The 19,567-nt window shown below is 40.9% G+C and overlaps 1 protein-coding gene across 1 annotated transcript in view; it reads left to right on the plus strand.

Moving 5' to 3' along the window:
- Window positions 1–19,567, plus strand: part of LOC126252533 (cytosolic carboxypeptidase Nna1) — a 666,898-nt gene that overhangs the window by 277,626 nt on the left and 369,705 nt on the right. The window contains 3 exon segments of the mRNA XM_049953428.1: window positions 1,332–1,339; window positions 2,839–2,998; window positions 3,076–3,303. Of these exon segments, the coding sequence (XP_049809385.1) occupies window positions 1,332–1,339; window positions 2,839–2,998; window positions 3,076–3,303 (396 nt within the window).

Consider the following 19,567-nt stretch of genomic DNA (forward strand, 5'->3'; position numbering starts at 1 on the left):
CCGCCGAACTTCCAGTTGCGGCCGTCGACATTCCATTTGCGAGCACCGCTGCTTCAATTGCGGCCGCCAACAATCCATTTGCGGGCGTTGACCCAGGTCCGCACCCACCCTGGCGTCGCGCTGGGTGGTGGAAGATGCAGAATCCCGTGGAGTGTCCTCTGTGGCAGTCATAGAAGGGCCTTGTGTCCGCTTGTGGCGTGACTCCTTGATGGAGTTAAGTAATGGTTGCCATGCCTTGCTTAGTTGAAAACCTGTGTCTTCGTTTATGAGACTATCCATTACGCGAATTTCAGTGGCCTCCTTGAAGATGCTGTGCTAGTAGAAACTGGTAGGTGCCAGAATCTTGGTCTCTTCATATTTCGCATTGTGTCCAGTTTCCAAGCAGTGTTCTGCCAGTGCCGATTTGGTGGGCTGGCCCAGGCGCGTGTGGCATTAGTGTTTTTTGCAGCGGTCTTCGACTCTTCGGATTGTTGACCAATGTAGTATTTGCTGCAACCATATGGAATATTATATATACCCGCTTTCTTGTGGCCAAATCTGTCTTTCACTGTCCCCAATAGGGCCCGTATCTGGGATGGTGGTCGGAAGACCGTGTCAATTTTGTGTTGTTTTAGCAGTCTCCCAATTTTTGATGTCGCATTGTCTGCATACGGTTAAAAGGCAAGGCTTGTTTCCTCATCTTTAGACTGTTCTTCATCTGGGTTTCTGCAGTGTTTCCATCATCTGAGGGCTGTCTGAATCTGTCGTTTGCTGTATTTGTTCTTGTGAAACACATTTTCTAGGTGTTTGAGTTCTTTATGCAGAGTTTTGTCATGCAATATCGAGTATTCCCTATGAACCAGTGTGTTCAGCATCCCGTTGAGCGGTACACGCTATGACCCAGTGTGCCATTTGATCTCCGCTCTATGAGTACATCAAGAAAGGGTAATTTCCCTTCCTTCTCAATCTCCATGGTGAACCGTATGTTGTCGTGGACGGAATTTAGATGTTCTAAAACCATCTGCAAATGATCAGGTCTGTGGGACAAGATGACAAACGTGTTATTCACGTATCGGTAAAAACATACGGATTTCCGTTCGGCCACTTGAAGTGCCTCCTCTTCGAAACTCTCTATAAGTTGGCTACCGCTAGTGAGAGAGATGTGCTGATGGTCTTCCAAAATATTTGTACCTGCATTAGAATTGTATTATGTCATGAGATCTGTCACAGAATGCCACCTATCTTGCTTTACAGAATGGGTAAGTCTCTGAAGTATAGACACAAACATGGCAGAGCGTAAACTTGAGACAATTGATGCTGGCATTTAAATGGCAGAAATGTATAGTTGCTAGTATCAGTTGTCTCAAGTTTATGCTACGATTTATTTGTGCCTATATAACTCTCCTGGTAATGCACCAATAATGACTATGTTGTAGTTTAAATATAGATCTGCAATAAATTATGGATTTCTGCAAGTGACTGCAGTCCTCCTTTACATTTGAATATTCAATGGTCGATGTGCACCACTGGTATCGAGTGGATTCCAATTTATTTATCACCAGAATAGATCAACAGCAAGCGAGGACACTTGCTCGTCTCGCAACCTCTATCCCCTATCCCCACTGCCCTCCTCAGGAATCTGGAGTATAGAGTTTTTATTCTTTACACAATTCTCATACACTTCTGGATGTGATTTCTCATGAGTCTGGTGTATCTCTCATTTAGCCAGTTTTAGTATTACTATGGCTCAGGCAATTGCTGTATAACTTATGTTTGTTTGGTTGGTGCAATATTATGGAAAATTATGTTATTTCTTTGGGCACTGCTGCATTTTTGTGTTGACCTAAACTCAGAGCAGATGCAGACTGTTGCAGGATAGTGTTTTTTTCCTGTTGATTCCTCATATCTGCGTTTATGTGGGTACAGAGGAGAACGAGTCCAATGCATCAACAAGCTGCCACAGATCCCCAGAAGAACCTCCATCCCCTTTCCACTGCCACATAATTTAACCATGGTAGTAGCCTGTTGTCCATCATCAGTTCTCAGGTCACCTCAGTCCCATCCCTTCTGCCATAACTAACATTATTGGTATATGAATAAAAATATTGTTTCTAAATATTTTACTGCTTTTTTTCCTCACTGATTGATCATTTTGTTGAATATATGTTTAACTTAAATCATAAACTTCAAAAATTGTCATATCCATAATCATATTAAAAGTTAGTTCTTGTGGTGTGACACAATTCTTTTGTGTAAAAAATAGCAATTAGAGTCTTGTTTTCAAGAGATTTTTTTGTGCACAGTGTAGGTCACATAAAAAATTATCAAACAGTGTATGGTTTTCATTTAATAAATATCTAAGATTTTCATTTTAATCCCTCCAACTGACCAGAATGAAATGCATAAACTTGTAGAATCAAGGATGATAAATAGAGAACTCCCACTGATATCTAGATACTGTTTTTAAAATATTTGCAAGCATAGAAAATAAGAAAATGTTTCCTTTGGATCTAATGCTGTCGCAGTTGTTTTCACCTTCATTTATTACACATTTATTTAATTAATGACAAGCCACTTCAGTTGCTGATATATTCTTGATGTTGCTTCACCACAACACAATATCTACTTGAAAATGACCTGGATGTGAAGCCCAAAAACTGAATGTTGATTTAAAAAAAAGACTATATCAGCAACTGCAGCAGTCTTTCTATAACAGAGTATAAAGTTGTGGAACAATGACACTATCTAGACACGGCATAACTAGTAACATATTTATTTGTCATTAGGAAACATGAGCTTTCTGCTTACATAGTATTACTCTGAATTACAAAATTTGCAATTACCTTTCTTCATTACTAGACTGATTGAGGAATGTGGAATTGAAATGTACTGTGATCTTCATGCACACTCACGAAAGCACAATGTATTTATGTATGGATGTGAAAGCAGACGCATTGGGGACAGAAGGCTGCAAGAACAAGTGTTCCCTCTGATGTTGCATAAGAATGCTGCTGATAAGGTAATATTTTAGAAATCTTTCCATAGCACACTATTACTTGCAGTACATTCATATCTTCACAAAACTATTTTTAACAGTTCTCATTTGAGAACTGTAAGTTTCGTATTCAAAGGTCAAAGGAAGGAACAGGTCGTGTAGTTGTGTGGATGATGGGAGTTACTAATAGCTATACAATGGAGGCATCATTTGGTGGTTCAACTCTTGGAAGCCGTACTGATACTCACTTCCACAGTCAAGATTATGAACAGATGGGTCGTTACTTTTGTGAGACATTGTTGGATTTTTGTGACCAGGAACCAAGCAAGGTGAGTTATCTAGTTTGCATGTGGTATATCAAGTAAAATTGTGAAAAACTGGGTAATGTAAAAAAGAAAGCAGTGCATGAAATCAGTTTTACTTTCAGATTATGTTTTACTTTGTTGTGTAATTTCACAATGACATAGAAAACATACTAATTTCAATCAGTTTTATAATTTTGTTTCACCTCACTTTGCTGTAAAGTGTCTTCCACTGACATACATTTCTCTTTATTCATGCTAAAATTTCATATCTGAATTTCTTTGACAAGACAGTTGTATCAGATTCTATGTTCACGTTACATACATGCTGAAGTTGAACAATTTCTTAGTCAGTTTTTCTTTTTTTCTTCCTCTTCCGCTTCCAAATTATTTTACTTAATGTAACTAATACAAGAATACAGCAAAGATTTTTAACTGTGGAAAGTGACAATTCTATTGGTAAAGCAAGCTAAAGCAAACAGAGGAAACTATTCATTGAACTATATGATGTCAGAAGAAATGCTATAAAGAGATTTTATTGCCATCATTTTCTCAGTCATAGTTTACTCTCTACATCTACATCTACATCTATATGACTGCTCTGCAATACAGACTTAAGTGCCTGGCAAAGGGTTCATTGAACAACTTTCATTGTGTTTCTATACCATTTCACTTTGAGCAGCAAATGGGAAAAACGAACCCTTAAATCTTTCCATATGAGCTCTGATATTGCTTATTTATGAGATTCTCTGCCTATGTAGATGCATATCAACAAAATATTGTTGCATTCAGAGGAGAAGTTTGGAGATTGAAATTTTGTGAAAAGATGTTGCCGCAGGGAAAAAGGCATTTGTTTCAATGGTTGCCACCCAAAATCACATATTGTATCTGTGACACTCTCTCCCTTATTTTGCAATAATATAAAACTAGCTGCCCTTCTTTGAACTTTTTTGTTATTCTCTGTCATTTCTGTCTGCTAAGGGTCCCTTACCAGAGTCTGTTTAGTGCATTTGTTGCATCTTCTAAGTGTTCTACAAATAAAATGCAGTATTTGGTTGGACTTGCCCACCACTTTAGCTATGTGGTTGTTCCCATTTAAGTTGTTCATAATTGTTATTCATGTGTATTTATTTGCATTGAGAGCCTTAGATTTGACAGTATTATGAAAAGGATAGATTGCTAATCACCATGTAGAGATCCGCCCCCGGTAGCTGAGTGGTCAGCGCAACAGACTGTCAATCCTAAGGGCCCGGGTTCGATTTCCGGCTGGGTCTGAGATTTTCTCTGCCCAGGGACTGGGTGTTGTGTTGTCCTAATCATCATCATTTCGTCCCTATCAACGCGCAAGTGGCCGAAGTGGCGTCAAATCGAAAGACTTGCACCAGGTGAGCGGTCTACCTGACTGGAGGCCCTCGTCACACGACATTAAAAAACCATGTAGGGGAGACATTGAGTTGCAGACAGGCCCACCAAAAAGACTGCTACACATGTGAGCTTTAAGCCAATAGACAACATGCATACATTCACAAAAGCACAACTCACACAAACAAGACCACTGTCTCTGGGGACTGAGACCAGACTGCAAGCAACTGCGCATCATGAGAGAAACCTTCTGGGTTGAGGGGGTAAGGAGGAGGCTGAGGTGTGAGGGACAGGTATAGCAGGGTAGGGGTGAGGGTGGTTAAGTGTTGCTTGTGGGAGCATGCAGGAACATGGTGGGGACAGGGTAGGGCAGCTAGGTGCAGTAGGGAGTTTGGGAGGAGGGGGGCAGTGGGAAAGGAGAGAAAGAGGCCAGGGAAAAAATACAGAAGTAGAGGAGGAGAAACGGGGAAAGAGAGACTGGTGTGTATGTTTGTAGAATAGAAGGCTGTGTAGTGCTGGAGTGGGAGCTGGGAAGAGGATAGATAGTTGTAGACCAGGGACTAGTGATGGTTGAGGTCATGGGAATGCTGAATATCCCATAGAGAGATTTCCCAGCAGTGCAATTAAGAAAAGCTGCTGTTGGTAGTAAGGATCCAGTTGGTGCAGGCTATGAAGCAGTCAATGAACTGAAGCACATCATATTGGGCAGAATGTTCAGTAACAGGTTGCCCACCTGTCTCTTGGCCACAATTTGTCAGTGGCTATTCATGCAGACAGATAGCTTGTTGACTGTGACGACCATGTAGAAAGCAGCATAGAGGCTGCAGTTTAGTTTATAGATTGCATGGCTGCTTTCACAGGTAACTCTGCCTTTGATGAGTAAGTGATGTTTGTGAGTGGATTGGAGTAGGTATTGATGGGTGGACATGTGGGACAGGTCTTGCATCTAGGTCTGTTGCAGGGTTATAAGCCGTGAGGGAAGAGGTTGGAGGCAGGGGTGGAATAGGGCAGACAAAGATATTGTGTAGGTTTGGTGGGTGAAGGAATACTGCTGGGGGAAGGATGCAAAGGATAGTGGGTGGGATATTTCTCATTTCAGGGCATGACTGAGACAGTCAAAACCCTGGCAGAAAATGTGATTCAGTTGCTACAGTCCTGGGTGGTACTGAGTCACAAGGAAATTCTCCTTTATATCTGGATGGTGGGAATGTGGGAGGTGGTAGGTGACTGGAGAGACAAGGCGTGGGAGATCTGTTTCTATACAAGATAAGGAGGGTAATTTTGGTCCATGACAGCCTCTGTGAGACACTTGGTACATTTGGAGAAGCACTGCTCGTCACTACAGCTGCAATGGCCATGGGTGTCTAGGCTGTATGGAAGGAACTTCTTGTTATGGAAGGGGTGTCAGTTTTCTAAGTGTAGGTATTGTTGGGGGTTGGTAGGTTTGATATGGATGGAAGTACTGATGTAGCCATCTTTGGGGTGGAGATCAACATTAGGGAAGGTAGCTTGTTGGTTTGAGGGGGAGTGGTGAAGCATTGTTGAGGTATTGGAGGAATGTGCATAGAGAAAAATTTCTTGAAAAAATGTCACCTAACTGTCTTTCTGTTACCAACATGTCTCTGCATGCTCCCACAAGCAGCACTTAACTGATCTCCAGCCCAACCCTGCTACCCCTCCCCCTTTCCACCCCAGCCTCCTCATTACCTCCACCAGCCAGACTGCTTCTCATTTCATATGCAGTTGTTTGCAGACTGGCTTCACTGGCCAGAGACAGTAGTCACCTGTGTGGGAGTTGTGCTTGTGTGAATTTGTATGTGTTGTCTACTTTTGTCTTTTGGCCTAAATCTCACATGTTGAGCAGTCTCTGTTGTGTGAACTTAACATCCCCTCTATATGGCAGTTAGCAATCTATCCTTCTCTTAATATTGTCATTATTCCATCCTGGAGTTTTCATTGTTTGATTTGACTTTTAGATTTGTGTGATTTATCATGTAACCAAAATTTAATGGATTCCTTTTAGGACTCAAATAGATGTCCTCACACTTTTTATTATTTAGGGTGAATTGCCACTTGTTGTTGGACCATAGTGATATCTTGTATAAATCATTCTAGAATTGCTTTTGATATTCTGATGACTTAACTAGATGATAAATGACAGGATCATGTGCAAACAATCTAAGAAGGCTGCTCAGATTCTGCCCTAAGTCATTTATATGGATTAGAAACAGCAGAAGGCCTTTAACCCTTTCTTAGGGAATACCGGATATCAGTACTGTTTTACTTGATGACTGTCTGTCAGTAACTACAAATTGTGACCTTTCTGACAGGAAATCATGAATCCAGTCGCACAAATGAGGTGATACTCCATAGCCACGCAATTTTGTTAGAAACATGCAACATTTCCAGTATCGTCTCATGATCAGATTAAATTTTACTGTGTATCTAACAGTTGTGTTAATGTCAAACGCAACTAAAATATATCGCCCGACTCTGTGAGAATACAGAATGACAAACCCTAATTGACTATGTACTGTTGGAAATAATGCTCTGTTACAATAGGTAGCAGTTCACAGTGATTCAGAGCACTATTTTGGTACTGAACTACTTGCCATTACTGCATCCTTACAGGCCAGCTGCACTTCATCCACCTGACAAACTTACATGACCTTCCCTCTGTTGTTGTTGTTGTGGTCTTCAGTCCTGAGACTGGTTTGATGCAGCTCTCCATGCTACTCTATCCTGTGCAAGCTTCTTCATCTCCCAGTACCTACTGCAACCTACATCCTTCTGAATCTGCTAAGTGAATTCATCTCTTGGTCTCCCCCTACGATTTTTACCCTCCACGCTGCCCTCCAATACTAAATTGGTGATCCCTTGATGCCTCAGAACATGTCCTACCAACCGATCCCTTCTTCTGGTCAAGTTGTGCCACAAACTCCTCTTCTCCCCAATCCTATTCAGTACCTCCTCATTAGTTATGTGATCTACCCATCTAATCTTCAGCATTCTTCTGTAGCACCACATTTCGAAAGCTTCTATTCTCTTCTTGTCCAAACTATTTACTGTCCATGTTTCACTTCCATACATGGCTACACTCCATACAAATACTTTCAGAAATGACTTCCTGACACTTAAATCTATACTCGATGTTAACAAATTTCTCTTCTTCAGAAACGCTTTCCTTACCATTGCCAGTCTACATTTTATATCCTCTCTACTTTGACCATCATCAGTTATTTTGCTCCACAAATAGCAAAACTCCTTTACTACTTTAAGTGTCTCATTTCCTAATCTAATACCCTCAACATCACCCGACTTAATTCGACTACATTCCATTATCCTTGTTTTGCTTTTGTTGATGTTCATCTTATATCCTCCCTTCAAGGCACCATCCATTCCGTTCAACTGCTCTTCCAAGTCCTTTGCTGTCTCTGACAGAATTACAATGTCATCGGCAAACCTCAAAGTTTTTATTTCTTCTCCATGGATTTTAATACCTACTCCGAATTTTTCTTTTGTTTCCTTTACTGCTTGCTCAATATACAGATTGAATAACATCGGGGAGAGGCTACAACCGTATCTTACTCCCTTCCCAACCACTGCTTCCCTTTCATGTTCCTCGACTCTTATAACTGCCATCTGCTTCCTGTACAAATTGTAAATAGCCTTTCGCTCCCTGTATTTTACCCCTGCCACCTTTAGAATTTGAAAGAGAGTATTCCAGTCAACATTGTCAAAAGCTTTCTCTAAGTCTACAAATGCTAGAAACGTAGGTTTGCCTTTCCTTAATCTTTCTTCTAAGATAAGTCGTAAGGTCAGTATTGCCTCACGTGTTCCAGTATTTCTACGGAATCCAAACTGATCTTCCCCGAGGTCGGCTTCTACTAGTTTTTCCATTCGTCTGTGAGGAATTCGTGTTAGTATTTTGCAGCTGTGGCTTATTAAACTGATTGTTCGGTAATTCTCACATCTGTCAACACCTGCTTTCTTTGGGATTGGAATTATTATATTCTTCTTGAAGTCTGAGGGTATTTCGCCTGTTTCATACATCTTGCTCACCAGATGGTAGAGTTTTGTCAGGACTGGCTCTCCGAAGGTCGCCAGTAGTTCCAATGAATGTTGTCTACTCCGGGGGCCTTGTTTCGACTCAGGTCTTTCAGTGCTCTGTCAAACTCTTCACGCAGTATCGTATCTCTCATTTCATCTTCATCTACATCCTCCTCCATTTCCACAATATTGTCTCCAAGTACATCGCCCTTGTATAGACCCTCTATATACTCCTTCCACCTTTCTGCCTTCCCTTCTTTGCTTAGAACTGGGTTGCCATCTGAGCTCTTGATATTCATACAAGTGGTTCTCTTCTCTCCAAAGGTCTCTTTAATTTTCCTGTAGGCAGTATCTATCTTACCCCTAGTAAGATAAGCCTCTACAGCCTTACATTTGTCCTCTAGCCATCCCTGCTTAGCCATTTTGCACTTCCTGTCGATCTCATTTTTGAGACGTTTGTATTCCTTTTTGCCTGCTTCATTTACTGCATTTTTATATTTTCTCCTTTCATCAATTAAATTCAATATTTCTTCTGTTACCCAAGGATTTCTACTAGCCCTCGTCTTTTTACCTACTTGATCCTCTGCTGCCTTCACTACTTCATCCCTCAAAGCTACCCATTCTTCTTCTACTGTATTTCTTTCCCCCATTCCTGTCAATTGTTCCCTTATGCTCTCCCTGAAACTCTGTACAACCTCTGGTTCTTTCAGTTTATCCAGGTCCCATCTCCTTAAATTCCCACCTTTTTGCAGTTTCTTCAGTTTTAATCTACAGGTCATAACCAATAGATTGTGGTCAGAGTCCACATCTGCCCCTGGAAATGTCTTACAATTTAAAACCTGGTTCCTAAATCTCTGTCTTACCATTATATAATCTATCTGATACCTTTTAGTATCTCCAGGGTTCTTCCATGTATACAACCTTCTATCATGATTCTTAAACCAAGTGTTAGCTATGATTAAGTTGTGCTCTGTGCAAAATTCTACCAGGCGGCTTCCTCTTTCATTTCTTAGCCCCAATCCATATTCACCTCCTACATTTCCTTCTCTCCCTTTTCCTACACTCGAATTCCAGTCACCCATGACTATTAAATTTTCATCTCCCTTCACTATCTGAATAATTTCTTTTATTTCATCATACATTTCTTCAATTTCTTCGTCATCTGCAGAGCTAGTAGGCATATAAACTTGTACTACTGTAGTAGGTGTGGGCTTCGTATCTATCTTGGCCACAATAATGGGTTCACTAAGCTGTTTGTAGTAGCTTACCCGCGTTCCTATTTTCCTATTCATTATTAAACCTACTCCTGCATTACCCCTATTTGACTTTGTGTTTATAACCCTGTAGTCACCTGACCAGAAGTCTTGTTCCTCCTGCCACCGAACTTCACTAATTCCCACTATATCTAACTTTAACCTATCCATTTCCCTTTTCAAATTTTCTAACCTACCTGCCCGATTAAGGGATCTGACATTCCATGCTCCGATCCGTAGAACGCCAGTTTTCTTTCTCCTGATAACGACATCCTCTTGAGTAGTACCCGCCCGGAGATCCGAATGGGGGACTATTTTACCTCCGGAATATTTTACCCAAGAGGACACCATCATCATTTAATCATGCAGTAAAGCTGCATGCCCTCGGGAAAAATTATGGCCGTAGTTTCCCCTTGCTTTCAGCCGTTCGCAGTAGCAGCACAGCAAGGCCGTTTTGGTTATTGTTACAAGGCCAGATCAGTCAATCATCCAGACTGTTGCCCTTGCAACTACTGAAAAGGCTGCTGCCCCTCTTCAGGAACCACACGTTTGTCTGGCCTCTCATCAGATACCCCTCTGTTGTGGTTGTACCTACGGTATGGCTATCTGTATCGCTGAGGCACGCAAGCCTCCCCACCAACGGCAAGGTCCATCGTTCATGGGAAGGACCTTCCCTCTAGTGCAGCTATCAGTATGTTGCACTCAAAAAATGTGAATTCTGAATATTTAAGTGTTCAACACAAGCTCACTTGGAGAGTTTGAATATAACTATGAATGAAGAGAAACTAATTCTTCTAGAATGGAACTATATTTTGGAGCCCAGTGTCCTCACAATAAGTGGTTGTACATTCATAATTACATTAAAACAAAATCAAAGGGGGGACTTATCAGAATTGTCAAAGCAGTCTTAAACATGAGTGTGCTGACGCCAGTGGTGCAAAGGCCACACACAAAAATTCACTAACATAAGAGTGTTGTTGTTATGGTCTTCAGTCCAAAGACTGGTTTGACGCAGCTCTCCATGCTACTCTACCATGTACAAGCCTGTTCATCTCTGAATAACTACTGCAACCTACATCCTTCTGAATCTGCTTACTGAAATCATTTCTTGGTCTCCTCTATGATTTTTAAGCCCCCCCCCTCCTCCCCCCCCCCCCTCACGCTTTCCTCCAGTACTAAACTGGTGATCCCTTGATGTCGCAAAATGTGTCCTACCAATCAATCTCTTCTTCTAGTCAGATTGTGCCACAGTGCCACAAATCTCTTTGCTCTTCAGTTCTATTCAGTACTTCCTGAGTAGTCATGAGATCCACCCATCTAATCTTCAACATTTTTCTGTAGTACCACATTTCTAAAGCTTTTATTCTCTTCTTTCCATACGTGGATACACCCCATACAAATACATTACTTTCAGAAAATACTTCCTGATATTTAAATCTATATTTTCTGTTAACAAATTTCTCATCTTCTGAAATGCTTTTCTTTCCATTGGCAGTCTACATTTCATATCCTCTCTACTTTCGCCATCACTAGTTACTTTGATGCCCAAATGGCAAAACTCATCTACTATGTTAAGAGTCTCATTTTCGGATCTAATTCCCTCAGCATCACATGATTTAATTCACCTACATTCCATTGTCCTGTTTTGCTTTTGTTTGACATAATCTTATGTTCTGCTTTCAAGATCCTGTCAATCTCATTCAACTGCTCTTCTAAGTTCTTTGCTGTCTGTGACAGAATTAAAATGTTATTGGCAAACCTTGAAGTTTTTTTTTCTTCTCCCTGGACTTTAATTTCTACTCCACATTTTTCATTTGTTTTCTTTACTGTGTGCTCAATATCTAGATTAAATAACATCAGGGATAGGCTACAACCCTGTCTCATTTCTTTCTCAACTACTACTTCCCTTTCATGCCTCTTGACTCTTATAACTGCCATCTGGTTTTTGTACAAGTTGTAAATAGCCTTCTGTTTGCTGTATTTTACTCCTGCTACCTTCCAAATTTCAAAGAAAGTACTCCAGTCAACATTGTCAAAAGTTTTTCTAAGTCTACAAATGCTATAAACATAGGTTTTCCTTTCCTTAACCTGACTTCTATGAGAAGTCATAGGTTCACTATTGCCTCGAGTGTTCCAACATTTTTCCAGAATTGAAACTAATTGTTCCCAGGTCAGCTTCTACCAGTTTTTCCATTCTTCTGTAAAGAATTTGTCTTATAATTTTGCAACCATGACTTACCAAACTGATAGTTTGGCAGTTGTCACATCTGTTAGCACCTACTTTCTTTGGAATTGGAATTATTACATTCTTCTTGAAGTGCAAGGGTATTTTGCCTGTATCAAACATCTTGTTCAGCACATGGAAGAGTTTTGTCATGTCTGGCTGTCCCAAGGCTATCAGTAGTTCTAACAGAATGTTGTGTGCTCCCCGGGCTTGTTTGCATGTTTTATAAATGGTACAATACAGATTACCTGTATTGAGGAGATGCAATTAATGGTCATTGCCACACAGGGCTCATCAGATCTTCCCAGGATAGTTTGGAAAGCTGAAAATATTTAATTAGATTTTCTCAAACCCAATAAATCCCACAAATTTTGAGCCACAACCAAAGAGTCATCCATGCCAACAATATCACAACACTAGAGTTGTTAATAGTTTGCCAGTGTACTAAAATCAGTCTACCTTCACACTTGGGAGTGATGCACTGAACTTTCTATAAACTTTGCTCATTAACTACTTGCATCTAAGCCTCAACAATCACCAGCAGAAATATACTTGAAAAATCGTTGTAAATGTCTTGATCTGGGCACCTTTATTTACACCATGTTACTAGCACAGTATGTGCAAATGCAAAGCTTATTGAACGATAATGAGGGGACACTTGGCACATACCTGTCTGGTTCAATGGCCAGGTCACATTTTCCTAACATTGGGACATTGCCCCACTCTCCCGATTCTTTTTTGGCATGATGTCAGACCTTATAGTTTACCAGATAGGAACTTTGCTTGTAATTACATCATTCTGTACTATTTGCTGACATGGAGACTAACTTTAAACTTTACTTTTATAAATATTGGTAATTCTCAGCTGTTCACCACAATAGTGGACTATTTTTCCTTTGGGCAGGCTCCACTGATGGAACCATTCACGGAACCAAAGTCAAGAGCTAGCCAAACCTGCTTTTAGCCTTTCCAGACCCTGTTGGCTGATTTGAAATACTAGGGTCAACTGGTTGCATCTGCCCCAGAATGTACTGTCTGTCCTCTTCACCCTCCAGCGACCCCTATGTTAATTCTCATAGGCTTGCTGAATTAAAACTCATACATAGCATCATATATATTCTGAGCATTATGATGTTTTTATCATTCTTAGTGTAATAAAATATTGTATAAATTAACATGTTTTGAGCTAATTACTTTTCTTAATTTTTATACTTAATTGTTTAATTCATTTAATGGCCAAATTAAGCATGCACAGTGTGATCACAGCAAAGAACCATGTGTTGCCCTGCCTCCATTGTTTTTAACTTTTTTATGAGTTTTAAAGTATTACAATAAAGTAAATTTTTGATAATTATGAGTGTTAGGTGGGTATCATTCCACTACTCTTTCTCTGACTAATATTAGAATTTACAATCTTTTTGCCATGAATTCCAGATCTTGCACCACTTCTACATATTATGTTTTTATTTTACCATTAAGTATGATGTTATTACTTTCCATTCAGATGAAACATTTATTATTGTGAAAATTTTGACTTATCATTTAAATCTAATTGTAATACGTGACCTTTTGATAATGTTGTTTCACTCTGCAATGTATGTGCTTTGCTTAGCCACTACACTTTTCAGTGTTTATTTCCTCAGTTCACCTTGATTCTATTTCTAGCATGCACCACCATGTTACACTGTGGATATAATTGGGAAGGGAATCTGTTTCTCCATCTTAAGGTCTACCATACTCTGGGGATATGGAAGGACAATGGCAGTCACTGTGTTGATATGATGTCATCTACTTCCGCTGTGCTGCCATTGACTGTGCTAATCCATATTTCCATATTTGTTGGCTCTCTTTCTAAACTGTGTGCATTCCAATGTCCTATAGAGTCATGCCATCGTGTCAGACCACCACCTATTGTCATAACCCTTCACCAAGTGCCATAACAACCTTAACACAGATACCACAGCTAAATGTATGTGTTGACCTGAGCCTTAATCACTTTTCTCTATATCTTGAAAACATTGGAAGCTTTTAGGTAACACCACCCACATTATTTCCACCAAGAGATTCACATACTGCATTTCTATGAAAATTTTTACTGAAAATCAATTACTGTCATACTCCTGATTGCTGCATATCACACCTTTTGTGGCATATGACTTTACCACCTGTACCTCTATATACATGCATTTACATATTCTAACTTAGCTTAAAATATTCTTTCACTGGCACACATGGCAGCACAGGTTCCGTGAACACATATTCTAACCTTAAATGTATAATTCTCCCAACATGCAAGTTTTTCATTACTCTGGAACTCAAGGCATCACAGTCCAAATCACACAGGTTTTTGTTCAGCTACTTAATCTAATATCAGCTGGCCTACTATAAATCACAGTTTTTTTCACAAATCCATTGTGCACTTATATCAAAACTTTGCCTTGTAGTTCAGCATTCACAACACTGTCAACTGTGTAACTTTAAAATATATACCCAGACTTATTCATGTGTTCACGCCCTCTGTTTATGCTACTCATATACTGGTTAGCCAGATTTATCATTCTGTACTTGAGCATTTTGAGGCAACCTCCATTCTTTATGTCCTTCATGGTAAATTTAATTGACTAATTTCAGTATTAATCTTTAGACCACCAGATTGTCTGTCATCATCCTTTTTCCTTCATTTGCTGTTAAATAAAGATTTATTTAAATGGTGCAAAACTCCCACACATCTAAAATCAAAAGACAGAAACTTGATTTCAGAAGACTTAAGAGCCAGAAAATAAGAATGATGCTAGATAGCTGAGATGCACACAGTTACAATGCTGTAAGTCTCTCAAAGAATGAGACACTCGCTATGTTTTTGCATTAGGACAACATATTGTCTGTTGTCCTTCCTTCATCTTTCACACATTCACTGTTTCCTGATTCAGATTGCTATAATAGTGCCTACATACATTTTCTCCTGCTGTTTAAACTTGACATTTTGTATTCCTTTTTTAAATTATATTTGGCCCTTGTCTTATATTCAGAGGCAGCCTTTACTGGCTTCTTGTAAGAACAGTACCACTGCTGCCTTTCCTTCAGTACACATTTTCATAGAACATAATTCAAAATTTACCTCACAGCGGTACACATTTACAAAATTGATGCAAACCAGCATATTCACAATGTGCTTTTGAATTATTTGAAATGTGTGACCCACCACTACATTCACAATTTTTGCAGGTAATTTCACTTCTTGATGAATTACTTTGGATTTCTTTCCAGTATCCCCAAACGTTTTCACAATGGATACTGACCACACAGCCATATAATTTTTATTTGGCAAAATTGCAAAATACTCTTCCACAATGGCTGAAATCTCAGAACTGCTGTCTACAAACAATTTTTTTTCCAGATCTCCTATACTTATGGCAACAATAGGTTCCACATCAGTTGCAATGTGAACTGGCTCATCTTCTGCTAACAGATCATTAATTATAGCTCACTGATCAAAATTGGGTTTTGCTGTTCCTACCAGCAAACGTTGGAATTGTTGAAGTACCCTGCCTCAAAGCAACAGTTCAGTTGGAATCCTTTAAGCAGGCTGTCATGAAGCAACAGTCCCCACATGCTCTGGGCCTCAGCCCATTCAGCCTGTGAGTCCAAAAGCTCAATTTCCTTGTTATATAACCTTTATGGTTGTACGTATTTTGAAGTTTCCTTGAACACAAACTTAATGCTGCTTTCCTCTCTCAGCACTCCTGCTCTACATATTTTTGCTGCTTGTACAAATTCACTGGTTTGTTCTTTGTGACTATTTTCATTCCTGATGTTTTGAATATCTGATTTTGAACCCCACAGATCCCCCACTTGCTTTCTCAGTGAACCTCTATTGTTTACTGTTTCCACTGCCATTGATGTTTGTTCTTCAAGTAGTGTCACAATTCCAAACACATCCCCACCTCCAGACCTCTTTATTATGTTAGAGTCCTTAGCATACCACATTTGCTGGTTGTCCCTTCTGCTATTTCATGTGCTCCCTTCATTCGTTTTGTGACAACACTGTCCAAGGCCACCTCTCCCCATTTCTTGTCCCAAGTTACTCGCAATCCCTGCTAAATGCAACGGCGTGCTAGCCCTGGTACTAATACCCCCATCAGCACCTGCACCTTGCCTCCAAGGTCACTTGCGGCCTCTGCTAGCTGTTATATGTTCATATGAATTCCGTATCCATTCTGCTCTGGATTTTCATTAGGTGATGGGATCTCAGGCCTCTATGCCTCCGGCCAGTCCCTCACTGAGAAATTGTCTAGTTTAATGTGTCATCATGAAGAGTCTGATTGCCATGTTCCATTTCTTCTCCACTGTGCACAATATTCTGTCACCCATCACATCCATTACATGAGCGAACAGTGTCATGCATAAGCTGTACCAGCCTCCCCTCTTCTCCCCATCATGACACACTTTGCTGCCTGCTGTCCCTACCATGCAAATGTTCCACTCATTCTGTGAACCTCATATACTGGTCATAATTGCCCCTAGGTGCAGATACCAATTCCCAACAGATTTTTAATGGCAATATTTATTCTCTGTCCACAGCTAACAGTTCGATAGCCATACTCAAGTCAAGAAATTTTATTTGCTTCCACCAAAATTCACAAGTTTCCTTCAGGTTCCATGATCTGCTTGATACTTGTTATCAGTCCAGAAACCCACCAACAACTCCCTTTGACTCTCTTCAGACCAATATTCTTTTAAAAACTTGTCACTACACTTTGATAAATCAATACAAGTATTAGACACCTCTTTAACCCATCTAACAGTGTCCTCTTGTAAATAGCCTATCACAAAAGAAATCTGTTTTTTCTCTAATCAGGATATGTGCAACACATCGAAGAATGTCTGTATGATCAAGTTTGGATGCACATTTCTAAGCAGATTGAAGTAATTAAATTTCATACAGCGAAAGAATGCTGCATGTGCTGGAGCACACGATGAAGCCTGTTCACCCCATCTTTACATCTTGGAGATTGCTTGTTCATTTTTGCAGATTGCGTGTTTCATTTTTAATCATTGATGAGTTCAGTGTCTTATTATGCACAACCTGTCCTCTTTGAAGTGATTCATGTGCTGTTTGCTCTGTGATCAGCACTTGAGTTGTATCTCTCACAGGCCCCTTAAAATTATTACTCTGTTCCAAACATAAGTTGTTACTAATGCTACTTAACTCTCTAGTAACCAGAATCAAGCAAGACTGGGGCACACCATCCGATGGGCTGATAGTGTCAATGGGGAATCACCAGTACAGCACAGACACACACAACAGGGATGACTGACAACACATACCTCAAGGCAAAATACCAAGACCACAGAGCAAAATCAAACTGGATACCAAGACGTAGCAACTATCAGTGACCAGAGAGAGGATGAATGGATAAACAATCACTAGCAGTGTCGAAACACGACTGTGGTCTTAGACCCTGTGCTGCCAGCTTTATTTAAGTGCTGATAAGCTGGTGCAGTGAGTGTGGCCTGCGCATAGCACTGTGGCAGTGACAGCAGCACTCGCAGATTATAGGGGTGCTCCCTAGCTCCTGTCATCTACATCCATGCCTTCTGGTGGGTTGTAAAAATTGTCAGGCTGGGATACCACATCCCTCCCTCCCAAAATGGGCACATAGAGCCTGAAGTGCCCTAGGCGATGTTATAGAAGGTGAACAGGTCATGTCCCATCAGTGGAGGCTGCCAGCTGATAGAAGGGATGTGGGCACTGTGCTGGGGAACTGCAGTGTGGGGGATGATCCTCAGAGCAGATGGAAGCTGTGGTGATGTCTCGACCTCCTTACCCATGCCCACAGGAGCTGCCAATGATGTACTGGAACACAAATGGTACTCTGTGAGGCAGAGGAACATATGAGGTCGGGGACTCAAGAGTGATCCACTGCTGGAGGTGCAGGCTGGAGGCAGGAACGAAGTTGGTTTATGTGCCAGTGCTTCAAACCTCTTGGGGTGCCAATCGTCATAAGGTGCTGCACCATCATTAGTGTTCACTACTATAGCCAGCATCTGTTAGGATTTTGAATGATAGCGACATGCCCAAACAGCTGAACCTGGAAGGTATTTCCACCATGTCGGGTCTGGGGTTCCTTGGGTTGGGGTGCCAGGAGTTGGAGGAGGATATGAGACTGTTGACCATAGAGGAGTTCTGCTGGGCAGTGGTCATGGATAGGAGTGGGCCTATAGGCGCTCAGGAACATCATGATTTCCGCTGCTATGGTAGATGCACCCACGGCCTTCAAAATTTCTTTTTTAAATGTGCACACATCTGCGTCACTTCACCATTGGAGGAGGGATGAAACATAGGGCTATAAGGATGTTTGATGCCATTGGTGGTGCAGAACTGTTCAAAGGCTGTAGCTGTGAACTGGAGTCCATTGCCAGTTATGATGGTGCAGGGAAGCCCCTCAGTGGTGACACTCTACAAAAGGGCATTGAGTATGGCAGCTGTGACAGTGGACGTCATTCTGACTGCATAGTGGTAGTTATAGTGTACATCATGCTGACTGCTTAGGGGTAGTTTGAATAAGTGTCTATGACAGTGAGCCACATAGTGCCAACAAAGGGACTAGCAAAGTTGAGATGATTGCAATCCCAAGGGTGATGGGGAGTAGGCCAGGGCCCAAAAGACTGAAGTGGAGCAGCTTGATGTTGAGCACATGCAGAACAGTGGCACACCATATCCTCCACGTCCTTGTTCAGTCCTGGTCAGTAGACATGTCATCTGGCAAGGACTTTTATCCATGACATATTCCAATGCCCGTGATGGAGAAGTTCCAAGTTGTGAGTGCGTAAGGTAGTTGGGATGACAGTGCTGTGCTTACCTGTCTCGACATTCATCAGGAGCACATTGGAGATGACGAACAATTGATGAGAGAGGTGAGCCCAGGTTTGGAGCTGAAGATCATCGACTTTCCAAAATAAGTGGGCCATCCTTGTAGTACATAGTGTATGACAGGCTGAAAGATACGGTTGCAGCACATGTCCGCTGCAGTGTGAGTAGCGGTGATAGGAAACCCATCCCAGGTGTGTTGTCATTCCTCATCAAAGTGAAAATGGAGATCTCCAGTTGGTCAAATGCTGGGTTTGGTCCTGATAGTGAATGTGAGAGTGTATGTGTGTTTGCATGTTGTGCAGTAGATTTGTACTTGGTGGTGCAATTGTAGGAGCTAAGAAAAAGAGCCCAATGTTGGAGCCTCTGAGCTGTCCACTCTGAAAGCCAAGAGTGTGGCCCAAAGAGTGCTACTAATGGCTTATGGTCTGTAACAAGGGTAAACCGGGTCCACAATAGCTACACATGAAATTTCTTCACAGCACATATGACCGCCAATGTCTCTTTCTCGATAGGGGAGTAATTGCATTG

This window comes from Schistocerca nitens, chromosome 4, assembly GCF_023898315.1.
Source record: "Schistocerca nitens isolate TAMUIC-IGC-003100 chromosome 4, iqSchNite1.1, whole genome shotgun sequence".
In the NCBI taxonomy this organism is placed as follows: Eukaryota; Metazoa; Arthropoda; class Insecta; order Orthoptera; family Acrididae; genus Schistocerca; species Schistocerca nitens.